The sequence below is a fragment of the Myxine glutinosa genome, chromosome 7 (genome assembly GCF_964187855.1).
Source record: "Myxine glutinosa chromosome 7, kmMyxGlut1.1, whole genome shotgun sequence".
In the NCBI taxonomy this organism is placed as follows: domain Eukaryota; kingdom Metazoa; phylum Chordata; class Myxini; order Myxiniformes; family Myxinidae; genus Myxine; species Myxine glutinosa.
In genome coordinates this window covers 138,149,233-138,175,409 of record NC_136267.1, presented here as the reverse complement: position 1 = coordinate 138,175,409, position 26,177 = coordinate 138,149,233, and the positions used below count along the sequence as shown (strand labels likewise).

General features: G+C 41.1%; 1 protein-coding gene across 2 annotated transcripts in view; it reads right to left on the bottom strand.

Annotated features, from left to right (window-relative positions):
* ZFC3H1 (zinc finger C3H1-type containing) overlaps positions 1 to 26,177 on the bottom strand; it is a 126,120-nt gene that overhangs the window by 58,240 nt on the left and 41,703 nt on the right. For both annotated transcript variants that reach the window (XM_078782334.1, XM_078782335.1), the window contains 6 exons: positions 23,640 to 23,814; positions 23,032 to 23,166; positions 16,830 to 17,621; positions 12,241 to 12,353; positions 8,812 to 8,943; positions 4,949 to 5,070 (listed from right to left, as the gene is read on the bottom strand). In XM_078782334.1, the coding sequence (XP_078638460.1) occupies positions 4,949 to 5,070; positions 8,812 to 8,943; positions 12,241 to 12,353; positions 16,830 to 17,621; positions 23,032 to 23,166; positions 23,640 to 23,814 (1,469 nt within the window). The remainder of the gene's footprint in view (positions 1 to 4,948; positions 5,071 to 8,811; positions 8,944 to 12,240; positions 12,354 to 16,829; positions 17,622 to 23,031; positions 23,167 to 23,639; positions 23,815 to 26,177) is intronic.

Below are 26,177 nucleotides of genomic sequence, written 5' to 3'. Positions count from 1 at the left end.
TGGCCTTAAAATGCCTGTTGTGTGTGTGTGTGTGTGTGTGTGTGTGTGTGTGTGTGTGTGTGTGTGTGTGTGTGTGTGTGTGTGTGTGTGTGTGTGTGTGTGTGTGTGTGTGTGTGTGTGTGTGTGTGTGTGTGTGTGTGTGTGTGTGTGTGTGTGTGTGTATGTATATATATATATATATATATATATATATATATATATATATATATACAGTGCATATCAAAAAAAAGGTAATCCGAATTCAAGAGGTTAATATGCAAAGGTTATTTATTTTTACAATTTACATGTGGTTTACTAATTAAGAGGAGATCCTCAGCTTTCCATTGATACCTTCCATGCATCATTGCTGTAACACATGACCGAGTACATGTTCATTGAAAATGACAAGTTCAAATCGCATTTTTACAAGTTTGGCTAATCGATGCAAGTCAGGATAATTGGTGCAACATGAACGTCAGATGTGAACTTTTCTCAGGAATGATTGGCCTTTATGCACACACACCTTCAACATGTCCACTTCCCCTTTCAACACAAAGCTCACAGCGGCGGAGCATGCCCTGAACTGCTCATCTCACCATAGCCGGGTCATTGCGCAAATCATCCACCATGTCGAATACGGCCCTGCAATTTGTCAAGATCACAGGGAGGAGTTATGAACACCTTGTTCTTTAAATGTCCTCAAAGGAAATAATCACATGGTGTGAGGTCAGGTGATCTTGGCGGCCATTCCACTGCATGGTTGAGGGTGATGACTCGGTCTCCAAAGAGTTCCCTCAGTCGATCTCGGACAGCGATAAGAGGATGTGCTGGGGGCGCCGTCTTGGGCCCACCAGAGATATCTGAAGACACCACGAACCTGTCGCTCAAAGTTCTCCTCCAGCTGCGGTAAAACTTCATCATTGATCATCTGCAGACACCTGTTACTATTGACATTCCTTTGAAAGAAAAATGGTCCGATCACCTGACCACTTCCACAAAGTGCCAACCAAACAGTCCACTTTAGTCGATTCATGTTGGTGTCAAAATTAAATTCCGGGGGTTGTCCTGTCGGTGCATATTCAAGAACATTATGGGTATTGACCTTGCCGTCCATGGCGAAAGCAGCTTCGTCGCCGATAACGAGATACCACAGGAAATTGATATCTGCTTCGCAACGTGCTGTCAACCATCTGGCAAGCACCAGCCTCCTGGCAAAATCCCCTGGCGTAAGTTGATGCCGGATATGAATCCGATATGGATGTTGGTGGACGTCCAGTCTTGTGATTCGGTTGAATGTTACCAAAGGCAATCCCGTCCCATTTCGTCTTGCGCTGGTATCCCTAGGATGCTCCAAAACTTGCTGCCTTACTGCTGCAATGTTCATTTCCGATCACCCAGTGCACCTCCTACCAGAATTCCCCTTGTTGCGGTTGAGGCTCGTGCCATGCTCTTGGTATTTTCTAACATTCGCCCAGATGGTTTTGGCTGCTGGAGGCTCCCGTTCTGGGAAACGTTCCCTGAACGCATCACGAGTTCGCTGCAAACTTCCAGTTTGGTGAAAGGTTGGAACAACGAAGGTCTGCTGTTCAGTCGTAAGTTGAACCATCTTTTCAATGACTCAGACTGTCTCTAAACCCATACACTGTAGGCCCATCTTAAAAACCAATCTTAAACAAAGGATGACGCAACCGACGATTACCAGACCAGCTTAACAATTTTACATAATCAACTTGGCAGTCGACAAGTAATGCGTCCATTTAAAACTGTCTTGCACCGATTGGCCAAACTTGTAAAAATGTGATTTGAACTTGTCATTTTCAATGAACATGTACTCGGTCATGTGTGACAGCAATGATGCATGAAAGGCATCAATGGAAAGCTGAGGATCTCCTCATAATTGGTAAACCACATGTTTGAATTGACAAACTAAATAACCTTTGCATATTAACCCCTTGAATTAAAATTACCTTTTTTTTTTGATACGCACTGTGTGTGTGTTTGTGTGTTTGTGTATGTGTGTGTGTGTGTGTATGTGTGTGTGTATGTGTGTGTGTATGTGTGTGTGTGTGTGTGTGTGTGTGTGTGTGTGTGTGTGTGTGTGTGTGTGTATGTGTGTGTGTGTGTGTGTGTATGTATGTATGTGTGTATGTGTATATATGTATGTATGTATATATATATATATATATATATATATATATATATATATATATATATATATATATATATATATATATATATATATATATATATATATAATATAATATATAGGCTTACACTGAACTTGGGGATGACTAAGAAGAAGATCTTTGTTGGTCAAAAGCGTGTCGAGAATTAAAGATCGACCGTCCTGAAGCTACGTCCGCATCTTAATTAATCTCCCGAATATATATATATCAATCAGAGACCGTTCGAGAAATTATTCCAGGGGGGGGGGTCACTTGAGGTTAAAATGTTCACAGATCGCAAAATCTACCGCTAAGCATTATTCAAATCAATGTATTCGACTTTTATTTTTTCACTTGATACTATTTAGCTTAAAGATCAACATATTATCCTCGGTAGATGAATGTAAGCTTGTGCTAGCCAACTAATGGCTGAAGTGACGGTTTACTATTTGTACATCGTTAGCTCTTGTAGTCCACTAGCTCTACACGAAAGGAAGTCCAGAAACTCCAATCTCCGTGGATTTCACCTTGTAAAGTCATCAATGATGCCATTCATATCCAAGTCCACACCATAGTGAATGTGCGTCAGTAGCAGTCCATTCATTAGTCCATAGTAATGTTGGTAGCAGTCCACAGTAGCAGTAGTGGTCCAGGCAAAACTATCCAGAGCTAGTAGTGTCCTACCATAAACGTACTTTCTCCACAGGAAAATTTGGGAATATCGAGCTATTCAACAAAAACGCCTCGGGCCTATCACTCACTGATTTTAAAGAAAAGCTGAAGATTTTGGAATTTTTGGGATGGATTTTCATGACAACGGTGTAAATACACAAAATGATTACAATACAGATCAACAAAAAACATTGAACGGACATGCACAAAAAGTGATGAAAAGAATCTTGGCACGAGACCTAAACTCACCATTAAGGATCATCAGATCGTCATAATAACACACAATGTAGCCACTGAAAGTTTGGTTTACCTGGTGAAGTGGTTCAGGATTGTACTGCGCTTTGCTGTCTGAGACGATCCCGAAAATGTTGCCTTTCACTTCGAAGCCAAATCTGGGCACTGCTGATCATGAATTAACTCAGAACTAGCGGAGAAAAGTAGCATGGCTCAGCTTAATGGCTGCGTGAAAGTAAAAGATGCGTGCGATTGTCGATTGTCCAATGAAATATCGCACGACAATTACATGACAAACTCCAACGGCACTCGGTAGAGCGCATACCTCCACCAGGTTGAACAGTTTACGTTTTGTATCCCACTGATAGGCCGGATATGGATTCGGGACCTGAACCAAAATCTAATCGGCTTGTTCTTGTCGCCTAACCAACTCGTCCACCAAGTTTAGTCATAATCCATGCACAACTTTTTGAAATAACGTGCTATATATCGGTTTTGACCCCATCACTCAACGGTGAAGAATCACTTAACAATAAAATAATTCTCGCATCAGAATCCATAATCAGATCTTCACCAAAATCGAATTGAACCATCCTTGTCGCACACATCCAAAATTCCACCAAGTTTCGTCCGAATCCGTCCACAACTCATTCACGTTGTAATTCCAGGTTCAAATCCCCTTACTGTGTCGATTGGTCCATCGCCAACAAATGCCCATGTACTTAGCTGTGCCCTCCTATCTTTGTCCTGCACATGATGTTGTACCAGCTCCACCATGAACTGTTGATCAATGTAAAAATAAAAATAAAATTTTTTAAGTTCCACCCCAAATCATGCTTTTTATTTAACCAACAATAGAGGCAACACGAATGTCATCATCTTTTGCTAAAAGCCATTTTTATGCCTCCGCCGACGAAGTCGGATTGCATTATGTTTTCAGGTTGTCCTTCCGTCCGTACAGGCCAAACCTCGTTTTTCTCAGCAACCCTATGTCCGATTGAGACGAAACTTACAGGGTAGGAGTGACACCCATGCAGAATGTTTATAATTGTGATGTCATAGGTCACGTGGTATGGCAGCCATCTTGGATTAAAAGCAAATAAATAAAAATATATTTCTCAGAAACCACTGAATGGAAAAATTTGAAGCTTGGCACATTGTCAAGTACTCCCAATGAGGAACAAAAGCATGATAATTATGACATCATCGGTGAAGTGGTATACCAGCCAAAAATGTTTTAATTGAATACCTTATCGTAAAAATCTGAAATTTCATGCACATGATCTACGACTCATTTGTATTGAAATATTAAATTTATGGCATCATAGGTCACATGCTTTGGCAACCATATTGGATTGAAGGAAATTTTTGAATAATTATATCTCTGAAACCACTCACCCTATCGATGCGAAATTTTACAAATATAATTATCTAACAGCACTGTTGCATATAATTTGAAAATTACGTCGTAGGTCACGTGGTTTGGCAGCCATCTTGGATAGCAATACGACCCTTATCCGATCAACACGAAACTTCTCAAATGTGACCCCTTACCCATACATATGCAGAGTGTACATTTTTAAGGTCATACGACATGTGGTATGGCAGCCATATTAGCTTTAAAGCCGATATTTAAAAAAATGCCTTCTCTGAAGCTGCTGCACTGATCAATGTGAAACCTGTCATGTCTGGTAAAAATGTGATACTTGAGAACAGCTGAAAGGATTTAAATCACTTGTTTATTTTTAGGACAGTGAACGATGGCATCTACCCGTTGTGGGACTATGCGGAGGCATATTGGCGACACAGTCGCATCGTTCTCGTTTCCATTGTATATATTGCAAGGAATATGTCTACGAATATGTGAGATTGCTGGTGGACCACAATCCACAGCTCACCAGAAGCACAATGTATTTCGGATGCGGAGCTTCTCTCCGTGCATCCGATCAGCTTGAGGTTGTATGACAAGATGTCCACAAAAAGTTCATTAGGAGACAGTTGACATTCCTTCATGTGCTGCCTGCAGTGGGACATCATGTGATAAATACACAAAACATTTGACTGCTGCAGTGCATGCATTAGAACGGTAGTGAAAGCATTACGGTTTCCTTCACTCATTAAAGATTCCACGGTGTCCTTTGCAAAGAGTACTATCATTGGCAACCTGAACAAACCACAAATTCCTGCCCTTACCTAAGATGAACATCAAGCCTGGCCAGCCGATTCATGAAAGACTTGGGCAAAGATTTCCCTGACCAACCCCACAAAAACGTGGGAATAATTGTGGGCATGAAAGGAGAAGCATAATGCTAACTAGCAGGATCCCCACGACACAAGCAAAGTTCCTTTATAATAAATGTATGGCTCTTGGCAACACGAGATGCACAGTTAGACACACACAGAGTTAAGAAACAAATTATAAAATAGAATTAACCTTGAATGTCTGCATCATATCAAAGTTCAACTTGGACAAAGCACGTTAAAGTTGAAAACATACAATTTTGTTAAAATTTGACAAAATCAGGTGTAATTGTTACATTAGGCAACTTTGTGGAATCATTGCCAAAGTTGGTTGGATGTGCTAGTGGAGCCCGTAGGCCTCACAGCATACTTATACCTCAAAACACAGCAGACGAATTTAAAAAAAAATCTCGTATCCAGATCTTCACTAAAATCTAATGAATTTGTCCTCGTCACACACCCAACTTGTCCACCAAGTTTCGTCCAAATCCGTCCATAACTTTGTGAGAAATCCTGCTCACAAAAAGAACAAAGATGGTCCGAAGGCTGGAAAGGGATCCCGTGTTTATATATACGAGGGCATGCCCGTACTATATATATATCTAAAATTATATCCCCCCCCTCTATTTACATGAAATGGTTTGGTCCAAAGCGAACGGCTTGCGAGTGGTGACAATCCCCCCCCTCTATTTACATGAAATGGTTTGGTCCAAAGCGAACGGCTTGCGAGTACGGTGTTTTTTATCGGACCCGTGGAATTATAGATAGTAGTTTTAATTAGTTTTAAAACATAGTTTAACGGCAACATAGTTTTCCAACGTGAAATAAATGAATACGCTCTCAAATGTGCCGTCCGAGGCAGAGTGTGTTCGCCACGTTCGGCACACGCGATAGCTCGCTGCTCTCTGATTGGTTGAATCGTTTTTTGGACATAGCTCGGTAAGTAATTGTCCGATTAATATGAAACCTTGAAAAGGCACATCCTCGGGTCCCCAGCAATATACCTGGCAAGTTTAAAGTATATCGGACCCGTGGTTGTCGAGAAACAGCGGTCACAGACAAACAAACAAACAAACAAACATACACACAGAGATTAGTGGAATTATAGATAGATGCAACCTTCATATGTACCGTTTAATCTGCTGCGTCTATTAGAGGGATCACCTGGTAAAGTAGCGACCAAACCTGCTATCTTGATCATTTTTCAGTGCACAGCCCAGGTATTAAGATTACATCATCGTGCAGTTTATCCCTATCACGGCTCCTCGTACGTGACTTTTGAGTCTACGGGCGATGGTGGTTCAGAGTTCACAGACTATACTCCAACCGATAACATATGGATTAGGTCAAGTCGAGTACTGGGTGGGTGGGGAGAAGTGGTGGGCGGAGGAGGTGGGGTGCACAGTAGCCCTATCCAGCCCATGAGCTAAGACAGTCAGGCAGATAGGGGTGAAAACGACCTCCGTTCACCTTCAGTAAAAATAAAAAAAAATAAAAAAACACCTTTCGAGGCCATTTTTCCCCGCAAGCGAGGGTTGGCCTTTTTCGGGGACCGTGGTTGTTGTTGTTTTTTTGGTCCCCTTTTTGAAGCAATGTTTTACGGCCGGATGCCCTTCCTGCCGCCAACACTTTTTGTCGCCTTTTTACGACAAACAGGGAATTACCAGTGAACTGGTACTCAATTAGCCGACCTCGGAAGGATGACAGGCTGAGTCAACCCCCCTGGCGTTAATTCAGCGATCGACCGGGATTCGAACCCAGGATCCTAGGATCCTAAGCTGGCACCCTAGCCGCTAGCCCAACACCAGGGCTACCCAACACCAGGGCAACCCAACACCAACACCAACACCTTCAGTAGCAGATGTAATCAAGTATAGGCTAATACAGGTGTCATCGTGGTTCATCCTCTGATAAATTTGTGAGTAATGATCAAAGCCAAGGCACTCATAAATATTGACCGACCTGTCCATGCAATTGATAATCCAGCTATGTGAAGGTATAATCATTTGCACCATAAACATGGCACGGGAAAAAATAAATAAATACATCAATAAAAAAAAGATTAAAATTAATAAATAAACAAGAAGACGTCATGCGGAGGGAGCATGATGCTTGCAAAATCGCCCCCCCCTCCCCCCCAAGAAAAAAAAATTCCATTGATACAGCAAATTGTCCATTTCATCAAGATTAAAATTGACAATCTTGATCAAAGCTCACGTCAATAGGAAGAAAAGTAACGACTTTTTCAGATGGAAAATGATAATTTTGGAAGGTTGAACTTGAGTTGACCTTTGACCTTTTGACCTCAAAAATAGTTAGTATCCCTATTCAGTGACAATGTGCAAATGCTGTTCAATTTTCAAGTCAATTCGATGAAAATTGAGGATTTTAGAAATATGGCCTATGTTGACCTTAAAAATACTTGGTGGTTGAATTCAGTGACCAGATATGCAAGTCCTCTTCAAATTTCAAGTCAATCAGATGAAAATTGAGAATTTTAGAAATTCGGCCTATGTTGATCTTTTGGCCTATGTTGGCCTCAAAAATACTTGGTGGTTGAATTCAGTGACCAGATATGCAAGACCTCTTCAAATTTCAAGTCAATTGGATGAAAATTGAAGATTTTAGAAATTTGGCAAAGTTGGTGACCTTTGGCCTTCGTTGACCTTTTGACCCCAAAAACAATAGGCTTCTCAATTGGGACGACCTATACAACTTGGTGAAGTTTCGTGACGATCGGTTTAGAATTGTGACCTGTAGGCCGGTGACAGACAAGCAAACAAGCAACCAAGCAAACAGACAAACAGACAGGCAGAACCACAAACGCAACCGACCAATATACTTGAAAAATCTTCGATTTTGCAAGTAATAAAAAGGTCTGCCACCTTGTTAGCAATTTGTAATATTTATGGGAAAAGGTTTTGGTGGTGACTCAAAAGGAAGCTTTGTATGCAACTTGACAGTTATTGATAAAATTAATCAATGTACTTGCACACAGGGGAAAAAAAAGTTATTTTGTATGCACACAGGGAAAAAGGAAAAAAATTTGTATGCACACATGGAAAAAAAAAGTTATTTTGTATGCACAAAGGCAAAAAAAAGTTTTGTATGCACAAAGGCAAAAAAAAAGTTGTTTTGTATGCACACAGGGAAAAAGAAAAATTGTTTTGTATGCACACATGGAAAAGAAAAAGTTATTTTGTATGCACAAAGGCAAAAAAAAGTTTTGTATGCACAAAGGCAAAAAAAAAGTTGTTTTGTATGCACACAGGGAAAAAGAAAAATTGTTTTGTATGCACACATGGAAAAGAAAAAGTTATTTTGTATGCACAAAGGCAAAAAAAAGTTGTTTTGTATGCACACATATATGCACACAGGGAAAACAAAGATGTTTTGTATGCACAGGGAAAAAAAAGTCAAGAATATTTGCTGAATCAATTATATTATGGCCCAATCCCAACAACTAATCACCTGAACCAAAACAGTTATCACTTCCCCAAAAGTAGTCAGAACAACAAACCAGGAACAGGTGTCATCGTTGCAAATTCCCGCAAGGTCAAAGGGGCAAAAAGGCCTTGTAGGGTTGATCTTGTGGCTGTACGTCGAGGACGACAGTTGGAGGAGATGCTTGGTACGGAAGTACGGACTAAACCTGGTAGGGTGGACACGAAAGACATTTTCTGCTTCAAATTGTATCAACCGGAGATGCAATCGCTATTGCAAGGCAGTAATTCAATGCATCAAAAAGGTTTTGTCCACACAATGCCACTGCCGAGCTCAAACACGTTTTCAACTGTTGTACATACAATACGCACATGTGGATGGCTACAATACTGCCCTACTTTTTACTCTGTCAAAGCGTGTTTGGGCTTCTTGAAAAGCGCTATATAAAATAAATGTATTATTATTATTATTACTTTGACAAAAGGAAGCAACTGCCTGAAAGGAGTTTTCTTGTAAATGAGGAAAATGTGTTTTTCTTTCTGCTCTCTTTGGCAGAGTTTCTTACTTCCTGGGTATAAAGTTTTTCAAACTGTACTCAATGAAGACTTTTTAGGCAACAATGGTTGGAGATATGAATTCATATTTTTGTGTGAATTATGTCACTTGCTTCCTTTTGTCAAAGTATTATGGTAATAGTTCCAGGCCTAATACTTTGACAAAAGGAAGCAACTTTTCAAATTTTCTGATCACTCTGGTATGAAACTGTGCTAGACATATATTTATTGGTTTTGTGTGTATTTATTAATAATCCAAATTTGTTTACACATCAAGGAGTGTCATTAAAATGCCAATTGACAATGAATGGCATCGTTTTCTCTTCAAAACGTCATTTCCGTGGCTGTGCTGAGGCGTTTTGCATAAAGAACACACGTCCGATAAATACAATACGATTTTCAGCGCCTCGGGATTGATAAAAATGTTGAAGGGGTGTTCAAATGCCGATTTTGTCAGATTAGTATATTATTTTTATTTCTTTTCTTTGAAATATTAATTTGTATGATATAATGCATATACAAATTATATTTTGCAAGTAAATTAATGAATCAAATGTCTGAAATCAACTTCCAAATAAAGTGTCCGGTAATACAATACACTGTCATACAAAATCCAAGTTCTCGTGCACGTAACCCATGGATGTAGACTAGCCTAATTTTTTACACCGGCGATCATTAAATTTTAATCAAAACTGCCTCCAAATGATAATACAATCATACAATTACAAGCACTGAAGGGGGAAATAATTTTAACTCTACATTTAGTCATTGCTTTCAAAAACTTGCTTCAAGACTAACTCTAAACATTAGATACGTGTACTGCATTCTGTACACTGTACACAACAATGTGCATATGGGACTACACAGAAACTGCGCACAAACAAGACAGGATATAAACGTCTAGTAAATGGACAATAAACACGAGTTAACGTGAGTTTCACTCAAGAGTCTAAAAATTGAATGCCTAATAGCATATTGAACAGTCAGGTACTAACATATCTCTCAAATGGGCGAAAACATCAGAGAATTTCAGCATTTTCGGGCGGTTTCACAACCAGTTGCACAAGCACAACACAGAGCAAAAACCATGAGAAAGCCAAGCTGGATAATAGAAGCTCTGATTGGTTAACTCCCTCAATCTGCCATTTCTATGCTGATATATATGCTGATATATGATTGGCTAACTAAGACCTGCTCAGTTGCTTCCTTTTGTCAAAGTTTTATGACAATATTTCTGTACTTGGTTCCTTTTGACATGTTAATATCTCAGAAACGGAGGGTCGTGTTACTTTATTTTGTGTACGAACGTGTAGAGAATACCTCAAATACCCTAGAACAAGTGATAACTCAATTATGACAAAAATGACAGTTGCTTCCTTGTGTCAAAGTAGGGCAGAATACTGGGTACACTTTCACACAAATGAAATAAAATGCCCTCAATTTAAAAAAATTAACTGAATGAAAAGGCACCTATGGTTTTGTGTTGTCGCAAATCGTCTTGAGGACCTGCAAAAACCTGATTTTCACATTATATCATGCACTTAGATTTGCGATGGTTGAGCAAAGAAGACAAAAATGGCATATTTTCGAAATAAAATATTACATTCTCACTATGTCAATTTATATTTCATAGTCTTCAAATAAGAATATGCATTGATGATTAAAATTGTAATTAAATGGAATGTTTGATGTCCAGTATCTCTCCTGGTGTTGTTTTTTACATTTTCTAAAATTCATTGGAATATGGAATGCGTGGCAAAATAAGTGATTCGTGCATAACGCTTGGTGTCCACCAAATTCACAATAATTGTGATGTCAGCTCCATTTTCGAATCACGAAGGACTCGTGAAATGAAGGTGTGTAGGTTAAGAAATACCTTAAGAAGAATGCCCTTTATGCTTATTCAATCGATCAATCAGAAAGTTAATTTTTTTGCGTGATAAGTCGCATTTTTTTCGTGTCCGCCCCGTTATGCACGAATCACATCCCAACAAAAGCGAAAAGAAACCCGCATCGTTTGAAACTTGATTATGTGTAACTCGGGTCCCGTTTGTTGTGGGAGCACAGCAGTCACTCGCTGGCAGACGACCACTCGTTTACGGATGATGTCAGAACTTGTTTTCGTGTCCGTGTCCTCTGGTGCTGCATTATGCACGAATACAGCGTGTGAAGTGCACTCTTGTTTTCATTTTGGTGAAAACAAAGCATGTAGCAGGTCTGATGCCTCAAACTCATACTCCAATATATACAGAACAACATAATACAGCATACTTACCATTTCCTGAAACTTAATTTATCCACTCAAATGTAACACTTAGTGTACCCAGTATTGTAGCTATGCACACATACCATTACTCTATGTACAGTTCAGTTTGAGGGTTTTGCAAGGTCAAGTTAAAATGCACATATGCTTTATATGTGAAAAAATTAAAATGAAAAGGATGAAGTAAAGCAAATAGGATCACTCAATGGAGGATGCGCCCACCCACCAATCACCAAGCTTCTCATTGGTTCATCAAGGCCAACTAACGTTCTTTTCCATAATATGAACTACAGGAACTTTCACCTTCTACTGAATTTTTTGCAGCAAAAAGCTTTGCGTCGTAGCACGCCATTTTCATGCAAGTGCCAAGGCAATCATGGATGGAAGTATCCATGCAATTACCCAAAACCTTTGTGCCATTGTCACCACAAGCAGGAAGTGCACAAACAATATAGCAGATCTACATCTTTGGGAAAGGGAGCACTGGGAGAAGGGTGGGGGAGTGACAGTTTGTTGGGAATTTTCAGCTTGCAGGTAACAGTGAACAATCGTGATGCAGCACAATCGCCTTCCATGATAAATCTTTTTACACAGCAATGTACAAATGGAAACAGACTTGAGCAACCTTCCCCATTCAACAAACCTGTCGGACCAAATAGCTAATGCCTATTCGCCATTCAACACACACCTGCAAGACCTGAAAGTTAGTAGAGGGCTGCGGTACGATGAACAGGGGCTGTGAAGTTGATCTTGCCCTTCTTGGCTCGGCCGAAACAAATTATCCAAATTCAGTTGCGGTACCTGGCAAATGCAAAATAAATGAATAAAAACCGGAACGCCACTCTTCGACATTACAAAAATCGACTGATATGTATCCACCCACATTATTAGATCATTATACATGTACCAAGTTTGATTTAAATCCCTTCAGCTGTTCTCAATTATCACATTTCGACCCGACATGACCTGTGATCTTTGACCTCGGGAGCCCATAATCCAATCATTTCATTTTTACTTCTATACATACCTGCACCAAGTTTGACTTGGATCCCTCAAAACATTCTCAAGTTATTATGGTAACGAAAACCTGTCACAGACGGGCCAGCTGGACAGACAACCCGGAAAAATAATTCCCCCGTCGACAAGACCCACAACATTCATATTGATCTCACTCAGAATGCCAAATAAATAAAATGCAAGGTGAGATACAAAAAATAATAAGAAAAAGACATATAATGTCATAACCCCCGTGGTTCAAGTAATTTTGCTGCATGGAGTTAAAGGCCGTCAGTTGGCCATCTTTGGTCTGATTACAATACAAAAATGTATTCCATCATTGAACAAAATTGGTCCATGCGTGTCAAGAAATGGTCGACGAGTTCAATGTCGGGTGTTTTTACAACTAAAATGGCTGCCAGTCTCCCAGTCAGCCATCTTTGATCAGATAACAAAATAAAATGAGGTGCATGTGTATGCCATCATGTACTCTGCTTGTGCCAAGTTAGAACAAAATCAGTCAATGCATGTCCAATAAATGGTTGGGGACACGTTTAACAAAATGGCCACCAGTCAGCTATCTTGGATCTGATCTCGAAAGAAAACGACTGTATGCATATGCAAGCCATCATTCATTATCTGTGTGCCAAGTTTGAACAACATCAGTAAATGAATGTCCGAGAAAATTGTTGAGGATGTGTTGAACATGGGGTTTTTTGGGGGGCGTTTTTTACAACTAAAATGGCCGCCAGTCGGCCATCTTTGATTGCATCGTGAAACAAAATGATGTTCATATGTATACAATCATGTATTGTCTTTCTGCCAAGTATAAATCAATCCGACTTGAACCAAATCTAAACGCCTTGTTCTTATCACCCAACTCATCTACCAAATGTTGTAACAAGTCTTCCACAACTTTTTGAAATATCATGGTACATATCGTCTTAGCCCCATCACTCAATGGCAAAGAATAATTAAAAATAATAATAATAATAATTCTCGTATTAAAAATAACTAGCCGAAACCCATGGAATATCCACGGAAGGGAGGATGTGGTGTATGGATAGAGTGTACCATTATGGATGGCAGAGGGGAGCGCACATGGGATCTTCTTCTTCCGTTAAGCTCCAATTTTTTCTCTTTAAGTTAAGTCCAATCAGTCCTCTCTGCTCGTAGTGCTCAGGCCATGCCTTCCCGCTCTCATACTTTTATTGCCGTTCGGTGTAGAAAGGGATTGACATATCGTTCGTCTGTTTCAGCTCGTTATCTTTAAGCTTCCTTACGTCTCGCCACCTGCTACACCTCTCTGAGTTACGAGGATTTATGCAACGCACCCCGAGTATCGCAACGTCACTCCATTTAACTTTATTAAAATGACGATAAAAACGTTTCCTTATATATCCTAATTTAAAATGCTCAAGGGAATAAAAAGACCATTTGGTTCACACCACCCATGTTCACACCACTCGACTGTCCAATCAGCGGACGGCTCGCTTCGCCTTCGCCCAGCAGACGCCAATTCGATGACGTCGTAAGATGGCGTCGTATCGGCAGTTAATCGGATGCTTTTGGGCCCCAACGTCGGCTAATTCAGATTTTCCGAGTATGTCTGTACGTGATAAACAAAGAGCGCGGTTCGTAGATCGTAAATCCATTAGTGCCGTGGGCATCGGGTCACTGGGTGCGGCGTAAAAGGGATAACAAAGTCGAGTCCTTACGGTATTATTATATAGAAATAAAAATAACCAGGTTTCGTCCGAATAAGTGTTCAACTTGGAGATATCGTGGAATATATCATTTTTACCCTATCTCTCAAAGGTGAAGAATCACTTAAACAATTCTCGGATCCAGATCCGCATTCAGATCCTCCCCAAAATCTAATCATTTCATCCGTGCCACAAACCCAACTCTCCACCAAATTTCGTCCGAATCAATCTGCAACTTTGAGATATATTCTTCACAGAGACAGACAGGGGTGAAAACATAACCTCCTTCCACCTTCGGTAGCAAAGGTAAATATAATTAATTAACAGGTGAGGGAGAAGCATCCTTCATCAATCTTAAAAATCACTCATCTGATGAAACTACAGGATTGTGGTGTGTTATTAGAAGCATGAAAGTTATAAGGCAGCCAAGAAGGCTGCAAAGAAAGAGGTAGCAAAGGTGCAGGAGGCATATAGGAAAATGTTTGGAGAACGCTTGGATTCGGAAGAGGGTCAGAGAGCAGTATTCAGGATTGCAAAGCAGATAGCGAAAGAGAGGTGTGATGTGATGGGGTGAGTTGCTTGAAGGATGAAGTGGGACAAATTGTTGTGGACCCAGAAGGAATTAAAGGAAGATGGAAGAGATATATGGAAATGCTCTTGAATGCAGAGAATGAATGGGATGGCAACATAGAGAGTAATCCGGTTTTAGGACCGGCAGAAAAGATAACTGAGAAGGAAGTTGAGGAAACGATAAAAGCAATGAAGAGTAGAAAAGCGGGAGGGCCGACGGGAGTTGTGGGAGATATGTTGAAGGCAGCGGGAAATTGGGGTGTGAAGAGAATGACACAGATCTGTAATCTGGTGGTGAAAGAAGCCTGCATTCCAGTGGATTGGGAACTGAGTACCCTCGTCCCTCTATACAAGGAGAAAGGTGACCCCCTGGACTGTGGCTCGCATCAAGCAAAAACGTTATTGGAGCATGGAATGAAGGTATTGGAAAGGGTGTTGGAGAGGAGGATAAATGAAGAAAGTGAAGATCGACAAAATGCAGTTTGGATTTATGCCAGGAAGAGGAATGGCAGACGCGCTTTTTATGGTAAGGCAGTTGCAGGCGAAGTACATGGAGAAGAGGAAGAAATTGTTTCTCGGGTTTGTAGATCTGGAGAAAGTATTCGATAGGGTTGCACGCGAAGAAGTGGCATGGGCATTGAGGAAGTTAGGAGTGGAGGAATGGTTGATCAGAGTAGTGATGGCAATGTACAAAAGAGCGCGCACAGCTGTAAGGACAAAGGACGGGAACAGTGGTGAGTTTGAGGTGAAGGTGGGAGTGCATCAGGGGTGAGTACCAAGTCAACTACTATTTGTAGCTGTGATGGATGTGCTGGCTCGGAACGTAGAGGAGGGTTTACCGTGGGAGTTGTTGTATGCAGATGATCTAGTGTTGATTGCGGAGAGTATGGATGGACTGAAGGAGAAGATGAACAAGTGGAAGGAATGTATGGAGACAAAACGTCTGAAGGTGAATATCAGAAAGACGAAGGTGATGGCAAGTGGTAAAGCATGTGGTGAGGTGGAAAGAACTGGGAAGTGGCTGTGTGCTGTGTGCAGGAAGGGTGTCGGAGTGAACTCCATTCAATGTACAATGTGCGCCGAGTGGGTTCATCAAAAATGTAGTGGTCTGAAAGGGTCATTAACCAGTGTGGCAGCTACATTCAAGTGTAAGGTGTGCACAGAGGGAGATGCATTTGGAGGAAATGTTGAGTTGGATCTTGGAGATGGTGTAAAGCTGGAAGGTGTGAAAACATTTTGCTACCTTAGAGACATGCTGAATGGAGAAGGTGGATCAGTCTCGGCAACGGTTGCTCGAGTGAGATGTGCATGGAAGAAGTTTCGGGAACTGAGTGGCGTGCTGACGAGGAGGCGAGTGTCGTTGAAGCTCAAGGGAAAGGTGTATGCTGCATGTGTGAGAAGTGTTATGATTTATGGGAGCGAGACATGGGTAATGAACGTAAAGCAGCAACGAGGCTGGAAAGGGTGGAAATGTGAATGGTTCGGTGGATGTGTGGAGTATCGTTGAGAGAGGAATACAAATGATGAATTGCGAAAGATGATGGGAATAGAGCCTGTGATTGATGCTGTGAAGAGAAACAGGTTGAGATGGTTTGGTCATGTGTTGAGGAAGGATGAAAGTGACTGGTTGAGAAGAGTGATGGAAATGAATGTAGAAGGAAGTAGAGGATGGGGAAGACCGAGAAAGACTTGGCTAAAGGTGGTGGAAGAAGAAATGCGGGCAAGGGGGTTAATAAGGGGAGATGCAGAAAATAGGGCAAAATGGAGAAGATTGTCATGGGGCCCACAAGGCCAGCCCCCACTCCAGCAGGGAAAATGGCCTTAAAATGCCTGTTGTTGTTGTTAGGGGTGGAACGTTATAAAACACGTAAGCAGATCGTTTAAAGCTGGTGTCATGTCAACTCTTATTGCAAGATATTTATTGTTCAAGAAACACCAATACTGTCACATGACTAGTTCAAACCCTCCACTAGGAAACTATAGCATTATACAATCCAGAAGTTACCTGTGCAGCTGACAGTGAAGACAATGCGGTCTTTGGAAACAGAGCACAGCAGAAGCCGTTAATCATTTCTTCCAGACCAGGTGCTTCAACGTGCATTTTTCCAAGTTGTTTGGAAGTCCACGGAAGTTTATTCAGCTTATTGGTTGCCTTGGTTCCCTCTACATTCCATCCTTTACCAGACCAATAAATTGTTTTGTGAAAGTTCTCCTTGCCCGACGGCGCAGAGCCGTGCGATTTGGCCACGGCCGCTCCATCGATCCGAAGGCCATTCCCGTTGGTCCTTTTCGCCACCTCTGCTTCGAGTCTAAACTCATCTTCAACACCCGCCACAAGATTGGGCTTTGTTGTTAAGGCGGCATCATGAGGTTTCTTCGCAATAGCGACTTGCAACGCAACTGCACCATTTACTTTTGTCGGGTTGCTTCCCTCCACTTCAGCAGGACCAAGACTCAGCTTGTTCTGAGAGAGGTCATGGAGAGAAGGTTGACTCATGGAAGCGAGTGCAGCCTGCTTTTGAACAGCAGCTTTTTTGACAGGCTGTGTGACGAGCTTTTGCAATGATGGTTGGGCAACAGCATGAATGACTCGTTTATGCGTCGCTGGCTTGCGTTTTGAGACATGCTGCGCTGCCTTCAGCCGTCGAATTTTCTCTGCATACTCAAGTTCCAGCCGCTGCAATCGTAGCTTCTCGCTGGTGATGAACTCTGCGGATAGTTTGGAGCCACATGCCGCGTTGCCAAATGTTGCGTTCAGTACAGGTGACTGGTTGTCAATGCAAAGCCGTTTTGACAACTGTAAAAATAAAACAAGAGCTTTTACTACAAAAGTGACTGATATCATCTGAAGTAAAACTTCTTTTCAATACAGTACTTTCAGTAAAAAAAGAAAAGAAAAGACAAGATCAAAAGTCTAACAGCGGCATAGCTGGGCATGTTTGATCGAATCCTTCCAAAGTAAAAAAAAAATTCTCTTTCTCTCTCTCTCACTCGTCTTTAGTTGTCATACCATTCCTCCCATCAATGGTATACTGAATCTTGTGGTGAAGGAGTTGCCCTGAAACAACTTGCCTTGGCCTCATGGAAGGCAAATCCAATGGAAGGCAATCTCAGTTCCTTTCACAAAGCTCAGAACAAGAGTGTGTCTACCCTCAGGAGAGTCAGGAAACAATACCTCTCTACTCTCAACACTGAACTCTCAAACCTGTCTCCTGCATTCAAATCCTGGTGGCATCTAGCCAGGTATGTTTCTGGTGTTTGTTCCCCTCCAGCCCCTCCATTACGTCAAATAGCTACACAGCTGACACTGCCCATGAAAAGGCTGAATGCCTCAAAATCTTGTGTCCCAAACCCATTGCTCACTGTACCCACCTTACCCAGTCGTGCACAGCTGCTCCTGGACTCTGTGTCCTTCTCTCCCGACAAGGTGGAGAAGTGGTTGTCAAACCTCGACTCTGATTCTGCAAATGGACCAGACGGCATCAGCCCACGGGTCCCAAAATCCTTCTCTGCCACTCCATCACACCCTCTCCTCCCTCTGTTCTCTTCACCCTCTCATTTGATCAAGGTCATCTGCCATCTGCTTGGAAATCAGCAAAAATTACCACTCTGCACAAAAAAGGTGCAAAAACAGATCCTTGCCACGACAGAGCAATCAGCCTGCTCCCAATCATCAGCAAAGTCATGGAATCCATAATTGCTTCCGATATTAAATCCTCCATCGTCTCCAGCCTGAATTGAGTTCTGTCATCTCCTCTTCCTGTCCAGGCTGGAGTTCCTCAAGGCAGTGTTCTGGGCCCTGTGCTTTTTCTGGTCTTCATCAATGATCTCTCCGACTCTCTGAAAAATCCTCTCTATCTCTTTGCTGATGACTCCACTCTGCCTCTCCATTTCTCGACAATGCCTCTTGAAGAAGTTTTGTCACTCAATCTTTTGGGTCTCACTTTCTGCCATGATCTTTCCTGGGAAACCACATTTCCAAGCTGGCCTCTAAAGCCAGTTTCCGACTTAGCATCCTCAGTCGTGTGAAGTCCTTCCTTTGCACTTCTGAGCTCCTCACCACTTACAAAGCTTTCATCCACAGCTTGATGGAATTCTGCTCTCCCCTCTTACATTACAACACATTATTCCTGATCCCTGATCGATAATTACACAACACCAAAATTGGTTTCCAATCCTAGTTTCAGTGTTTACTTCCCCTCCTCCCTCTCTTTTCCTGTTTGCTCATTGCCTTGACGTTTGTCTCACTGTCAGTTCCACTTTGCTCTCCGATGAGCCTTGCCCCTGCAAAGAAAAAATATTTAATAAAAATTTGCTCAAATTCGGTATGGCTCAACTTGAGAAAAAGTAATTATTCAACACGTCATATTTTATTGCCTTTATCTTCCCCAAAAAGGTTGATCTTCATCGAATGTGCTCACCTTCAGAGCACTGATTATTCAAAGTTATCTTACTCACACTACGGTAATCAAGGAGCGCTTGTGTTCAGGCAATTTTTAAAAAACAGAAACATCCATTGATGTTTGCACAAGATTTTACAATTAAATTGAATATGGCAAATCCATACAACTTTGTGTTTGAACATCTATATATATATATACATACAAAGACTTGGCATTTAATATGGAATATTAAATGCCAAGGAATAGATTCTGCAATTTTGCCAAAATCTGCAATTTGAAAGCTAAATGGTCAACGGGTTTTGAGATATCGCAGAAGCTAAAATACATGGACAGATGATCGGTTGGTGGGAGCTCATCTTAATGTCCCCAGTCTCCAACCTTGTTGGAGGGATGGAGAACAAAAAGAAAAAAAAATTACACACGCACGCACGCGCACGCACACGCACACACACACACACACACACACACACACACACACACACACACACACACACACACACACACACACACACACACACACACACACACACACACACACACACACACACACACACACACACACACACACACACACACACACACACACACACACACACACACACACACACACACACGGCATTTAATATGGAATTTTTTTTTGTGGGGGTGAACTTACTTTTCAAGATGTCTTAGAACCAAAAGTTCATTGGAATTATGTTGAAATTATTCTAGATTTTGTTAATGTGACATTTAAAAGAAACAAAAACCACATTTGACATTTCGAAACAAATAAATTGATCCTTGAAAGTGATGTAAACTGATATCGAACTCAATTCATGGACAGTACTGTGTTAAACTTCTGTACGTTTTCCAGAAGTATCTCTTTATTTTGCACATTAGCCAAAAAATTATTTAACAAAAACAAAAGTTAAATTACGACTGGGATTACGAACAGTAAAATTACAGTTCTGTACTTCGTGAAACCCCCACGAGCATTCAGGAGAGCACGTACACGTTGAGGCATGCTGTTCACGGGATTTTCCAAGTTTGGACAGGAATCGCTTGCAATGCAGTGACAATAGCCTGCTGCAATTCACGCACAGAGGTCGGCTGCTGGTCCAAGTGGTCGATTTGACGCGTTAATTCTGCCCACATGTTCTCTATCGGATTCATATCCGGGGACATGGCAGGCCACTCCATATGCTCTCCACCACGGTCAGCAAGAAAGTATTGGATCATGCGAGCACGATGAGGCCGTGCATCGTCATCTTGGAAGACAAAATTTGCTCGAAAGGCTGCACGAGCAAATGGAAGCAATGTTTCTTCCAGAATGGCCCTGTACTTGAACTGGTTCAGGTTTCCATTCAGAACAACCAGGTCAGTTTTGCCCCCTGCATGAAAAGCAGCCCAAACGGTCACCCCACCACCTCCAGCTTGGACTCTTGGCACTATACAATCTTTGTTGTAGGCTTCATGCACTTGTCTGCACACTCGGACATGGCCATCTTGACGATAGACCAGAAATCTAGACTCGTCACTGAAGATCACGTGATTCCAGTGTCCTTGCTGCCATTGACGGTGCTCTCTGGCCCACTGCAATCGGCGCTGGCGGTGTTGTCTGGTCAGGCGTGGCTTTCTCAGGGGACGCCTGGCACGACAGCCTGCTTGAACCAGTCGTTGGTTGACTAGCCTTCTGGATACAGGCACATTTGTCAGTTGTTGCCACTCAGCCCTAAGCCGATTAGCTGACTTGGTACGGCCATTGCGGACTAACCGGTGCAGCTGGCGATCATCCCTCCTTGTGGTTCTGCGGGGATGTCCTGGCCTCGATATTGGAGTAGGGACACCGCTCTGAGCATTTCGTTTCAGGATCTTTGTCACCTGACCTTGAGTGATGCCATACTGCCGAGCAATAGCACGCTGTTTCATGCCGTAATTTCGTAAAGCCACCACTCCATGAAAAACAGCATTGTCGAGTTGACGGACCATCTCCAGAGGAAGCGGCAATAACTTTTGGAGATGTGCAGCAGTTGTTTTCCACTAATACAGAACGCAACAACCCTTGTATACCTGACTGTGAAGCCAATCATCAAATGCACCTGTCCGTACATTTTGCCACGCCACCTGTGATATAATCCTGTTGTTGACTTCTTGCTGTGACAGACAATCAGTGACATGGTTCTTTTAACAAATAAATCACCAACGTGTAAAAGAAATTCACCAGATTGATATACTGAGTTAAGAAAGTAAACCAAAGTCAAGAAAAAAAATGTTTTTTCCATATTAAATGCCAAGTCTGTGTGTGTGTATATATATATATATATATATATATATATATATATATATATATATATCAGCACTTAAAAGCATCAAATTTTGTGATGCATGATGCCCGTTACTCAAAATCATTTATTTTGTCAGCCAAAATATGCATTTTGAAAAGTCTATTTACTCAGATGACTAATTCTAATATACTTTTTAGCAAATGAATCGTTTTCCCAATTGTGGTCACAACTTTTTAATTCACGGTGGATCAAGTGTGCTGGAACTTGCCAAGTTGGGAAAACTGTTGTTCCCCGATTGCAGGCCATGCCTCGTTTGATTCTTTTTTTTCCATCACATTTAAACGACCTATTTTTAAAATAAAATGCATACTTCACTTTATTTGTGGTACAAGGTGGTGCAAGGCCAATATAATAAGTGGAAAGAAATCTGTTGTAATGGCTTAGCTCATTTGTGGACATTTCAAGTCATCGTAAAAATGAGGTGCAGACGATTTTTCCTCGTCTTCATACATGCAAAAGCAACCTTTCCATTGATGAAACAAAGTTCAACTTCCGGAAAATGCAGTTCATTAATGGTCTATCCTAAAGAGGAAGAGTTACAATGTGAGTCTGAATCAAATAGAAGAAGAAATTAAAGTGGGGGAGGGGGAAAGGGTGCAGAGTGAGGGAGGTTTGGGGATGGAGCAAGGGTGGGTGAGTGAAGTACAACCGTCAAGGATTGATGTGATGCATCAAACCATCATTTTGTTTTTCACCCAAGAAGGGAGCTATCGAAGTTTTGTGAAAAAAAACGATGCAATACTTCCAAATAAGTTCAAAATAAACAAATGATATGTAAAGATAGTCATTTCGATACAAATAATAACTAGAAAGAATCCGAAAATGCAAAGCCCATCCACGTCCGTTTGTATTCAGACGTCTTCTTCTTCCGTATGCTCAAAATAACGAAAATAGTTAAAAAAACACAAAATGAAAATTGATGATTTTATGCAGCCTTGACCTTTGAGTTTTAGATCTATGAAAAAAAAAAAAATTACTCTGTTTCTAGCTTTTGATTGGAAAACCAATTCTGTGACCCAATATGCAAATTCTTTAAATTTCAGGTTAATCGGGTGAAAATTGACGATTTTACGTGACCTTGACCTTTGGATCTTTAAAAAATAAAAAATATATTTAAAAAAACGATTCTAGCTTTTGATTGGTGAACCAATTCATTTCAGTGACCCAATATGCAAATTCTTTAAAAGTGCAGGTCAATTGGATGAAAATTGACAATTTTATCTGATGCTGACCTGCAACCTTTTGACAAAATTATTAATTTACATTCTCTGTATTATAACAACAAAGCTTTGGTGAAAATTTGATGGCAATAGCTCAAAAAAGTTACACGCGACACACACTCACACGTCCCCTGCACAAAAACGAAGATGCATTTCCAAGTGATCTTTGCAAGTGCCAAACCATCTCCGAAGGGTGTGACGGGGATGCGAGTGTGGTTCATGCCACCGCTCACCATGCAATAATGCACTGCTGATCTCACCTTGGGGCTTTCCACAGAGGTCTGAGCTCGACGCTTGGTGGGAACAGACTGTTCTAATGTCACCGTGGCCACACTCTTAATTGCAGGCTTGGTATTGATTTTGGACTTGTGTACACGTTGCTGGGCTTTATTCACCTAGGACAAATTCATGGGAAGAGGTATTCACATTTAAGCAAAGAGCGATAGTGGCACAAATATGATATGACGATATGATACAATATGCCATTAGACTTCATCCCATGCCTATTGCTGCAGAAATAGAGAGTATGGCAATGACCAAAAGTATCCTTGCAACGTGTCAAGCAACAAGACACTCCAATTGTCATTTGGAGTGGGTTACTGGCCAATTGTATGCCAAGAGGTAATATTTAAAAGTCAAACCGTCACTTTAACAACAGACAATCACGAGCATGGTGATTGAATGACGAAGGTTCCGCATTCTGTTTTCACCCCTTTTAAAACATATTCCAAAAAGTTGAAGGAAATAAAAGACAACAACGAAGATCAGAATTATATTCGCTCCAATTTCTCATCCCAAAACTGCTAAGCAATGGTTAAAATATTAACTTCTGCAGTGGAACAGGGCAGCAGTCAAACAGAAAAACTACCTGCTGTGCAAGGTGTCGGAGGGCAGTACGATTGACCAGCACGACACGTTCAGTTGCCTGTATTTGCTCTCGAAGCCTCTCCAAGCGAGCCTCAGCCTGGTGTAGCACGTCAGAGCGACGCTCATACTGATGCTGTAACTGCTGCAAAATGGCCACTTCTGGTTGTAGTGGAGGCCTTAGGGTTAAGAAGAGATAAATTTACAATTTATATTTGATGGTTGATCAGACAAAAGGCGCTTACCTATACCAAAGAAAAAAAACTAGAACGGCGCTCAGTAGAAAGCATACCTCCGCCTGGTTGGCCATATCATTCAATGGTGAAGAATCACTTAAAAAATTATACTAGCTGGTTCCAGATCCTCCAGATCTTCACCAAAATTGAATCGATTCTTCCTTGTCAGACACCAACCGGTCCACCGAGTTTCGTTCAAATCCATCCACAACTGTTTGAGATATCCTGCTATGTATCGTTTTTGGTCCTATCTCCCAATGGTGAAGAATAACTTCAAACATTCTCGTAGCCGGATCCGAATATTCACCAAAATCTAATCATTTCGTCCTTGTCACATACGCTACATCTCTGCCAAATTTCGTCCGAATCCATCCACAACTTTTTAAGATATATAGTCCGAATCCGTCCACAACTAGTTTATATATATGATCGTTTTTTGGCTCGGCCGAAACAAATTATCGAAATTCAGTTGGACATGAACATGTTTTGAACATGAACAAAACATGAACATGAACATGACATGAACAAAACGGACATGGCAAATGCAAAATAAACAAGAAAGAGCAATCGGATTGCAGACCATCGCCAGGACGCGTTTTCAGTTGGTTTGAAGGCTTTTGTAGTAAAACAAATATGGCGGCCGAACCACGTGACCGATGACGTCATCTTTTTTTTTTCCTCCGCCAATTTATCCCGAGATGATGCTCAAGAAATTTCATCTTGATCGGATGAAGTTTTGTACTTGTCGAATTATAACGTCATAATGGAGGCACCTATGACATCATCATTAACATATTTTATTCCCCATGGAGAGTTTTTTTACAATGAGCCATGTCTCAATTTTTTTATATGCAGCGCTTTCGGAGATATGGAGGTGCAAATTCTTTCGGTTTTTCCAAGATGGCGGCCGAACCACGTAACCCATGACATCTTAATTATCATTTAAAAAAAAATTCTGCAAGTGGAGTTGCACCTATGTTGAAAATTTCCTGTCAATCGGACCAACGGTTGCAGAGAAAAATCGTTTTATTCTGTGCGGACAAACAAACGGACTGAAATACAATACCCTCTCCTCTGGTGAGGGTAAGAAATAAAAACCGGAACACCACTCTTCAACATTGCGAAATCGATCAATATGCATCCACCCACATTATTAGATCATTATACATGTACCAAGTTTGATTTAAATCCCTTCAGCTGTTCTCAAGCATCGCATTTCTACCCGACATGACCTCTAACCTTTGACCTCTAGACCCCATAATCTAATCAGTTAATTTTTACTTCTATACATACCTGCACCAAGTTTGACTTGGATCCCTTAATCCATTCTCAAGTTATTATGGCAACGAAAACCTGTCACGGACAGACAGATGGCCAGCTGGACAGACAACCCGGAAAAATAATGCCCCCGTCGACAAGACCCACAACATTCATATTGATCTCACTCAGAATGCCAAATAAATAAAACATAAGGTGAGATAGAAAAAATAAGAAGAAAAAGACATGTCATAACCCCCGTGGTTCTAGTAATTTTGCTGTACGGAGTTAAAGCCCATCAATCGGCCATCTTTGGTCTGATCACAACACAAAAATGTATACCGTCATGTATTTTCTTTGTGCCAAATTGAACAAAATTGGTCCATGCGTGTCAAGAAATGGTCGACGAGTTCAATGTCAGGTGTTTTTACAACGAAAATGGCTGCCAGTCTACCAGTCGGCCATCTTTGATCAGATCCCAAAATAAAGTGAGGTGCATGTGTATGCCATCATGTACTCTGCTTGTGCCAAGTTTGAACAAAATCGGCCAATGCATGTCAGAGAAATCGTTGGGGACATGTTTAAGTAACAAAATGGCCACCAGTCAGCCATCTTGGATCTGATCTCGAAATAAAACAAAGTGCATATGCAAGCCATCATTCATTATCTGTGTACAAAGTTTGAACAACATCAGTAAATGCATGTCCGAAATGGTTGAGAATGTGTTCAACATGGGTTGTTGTTTTTTTTACAACGAAAATGGCCACCAGTCGGCCATCTTTGATCGCATCGGGAAAAATCGATATGCAAATGTATGTAATCATGTATTGTCTTTGTGCCAAGTATAAATCAACCCGACTTGAACCAAATATAAACGCCTTGTTCTTGTCACTCAATTAATTCCCCCAAATTTTGTAACAAGTCATCCACAACTTTTTGAAATATCATGGTACATATCGTCTTCGCCCCATCACTCAATGGTAAAGAATAATTAAAAAATAATAATAACAATTCTCGCATCCAGATCTGTATTCGAATCTTCACCAAAA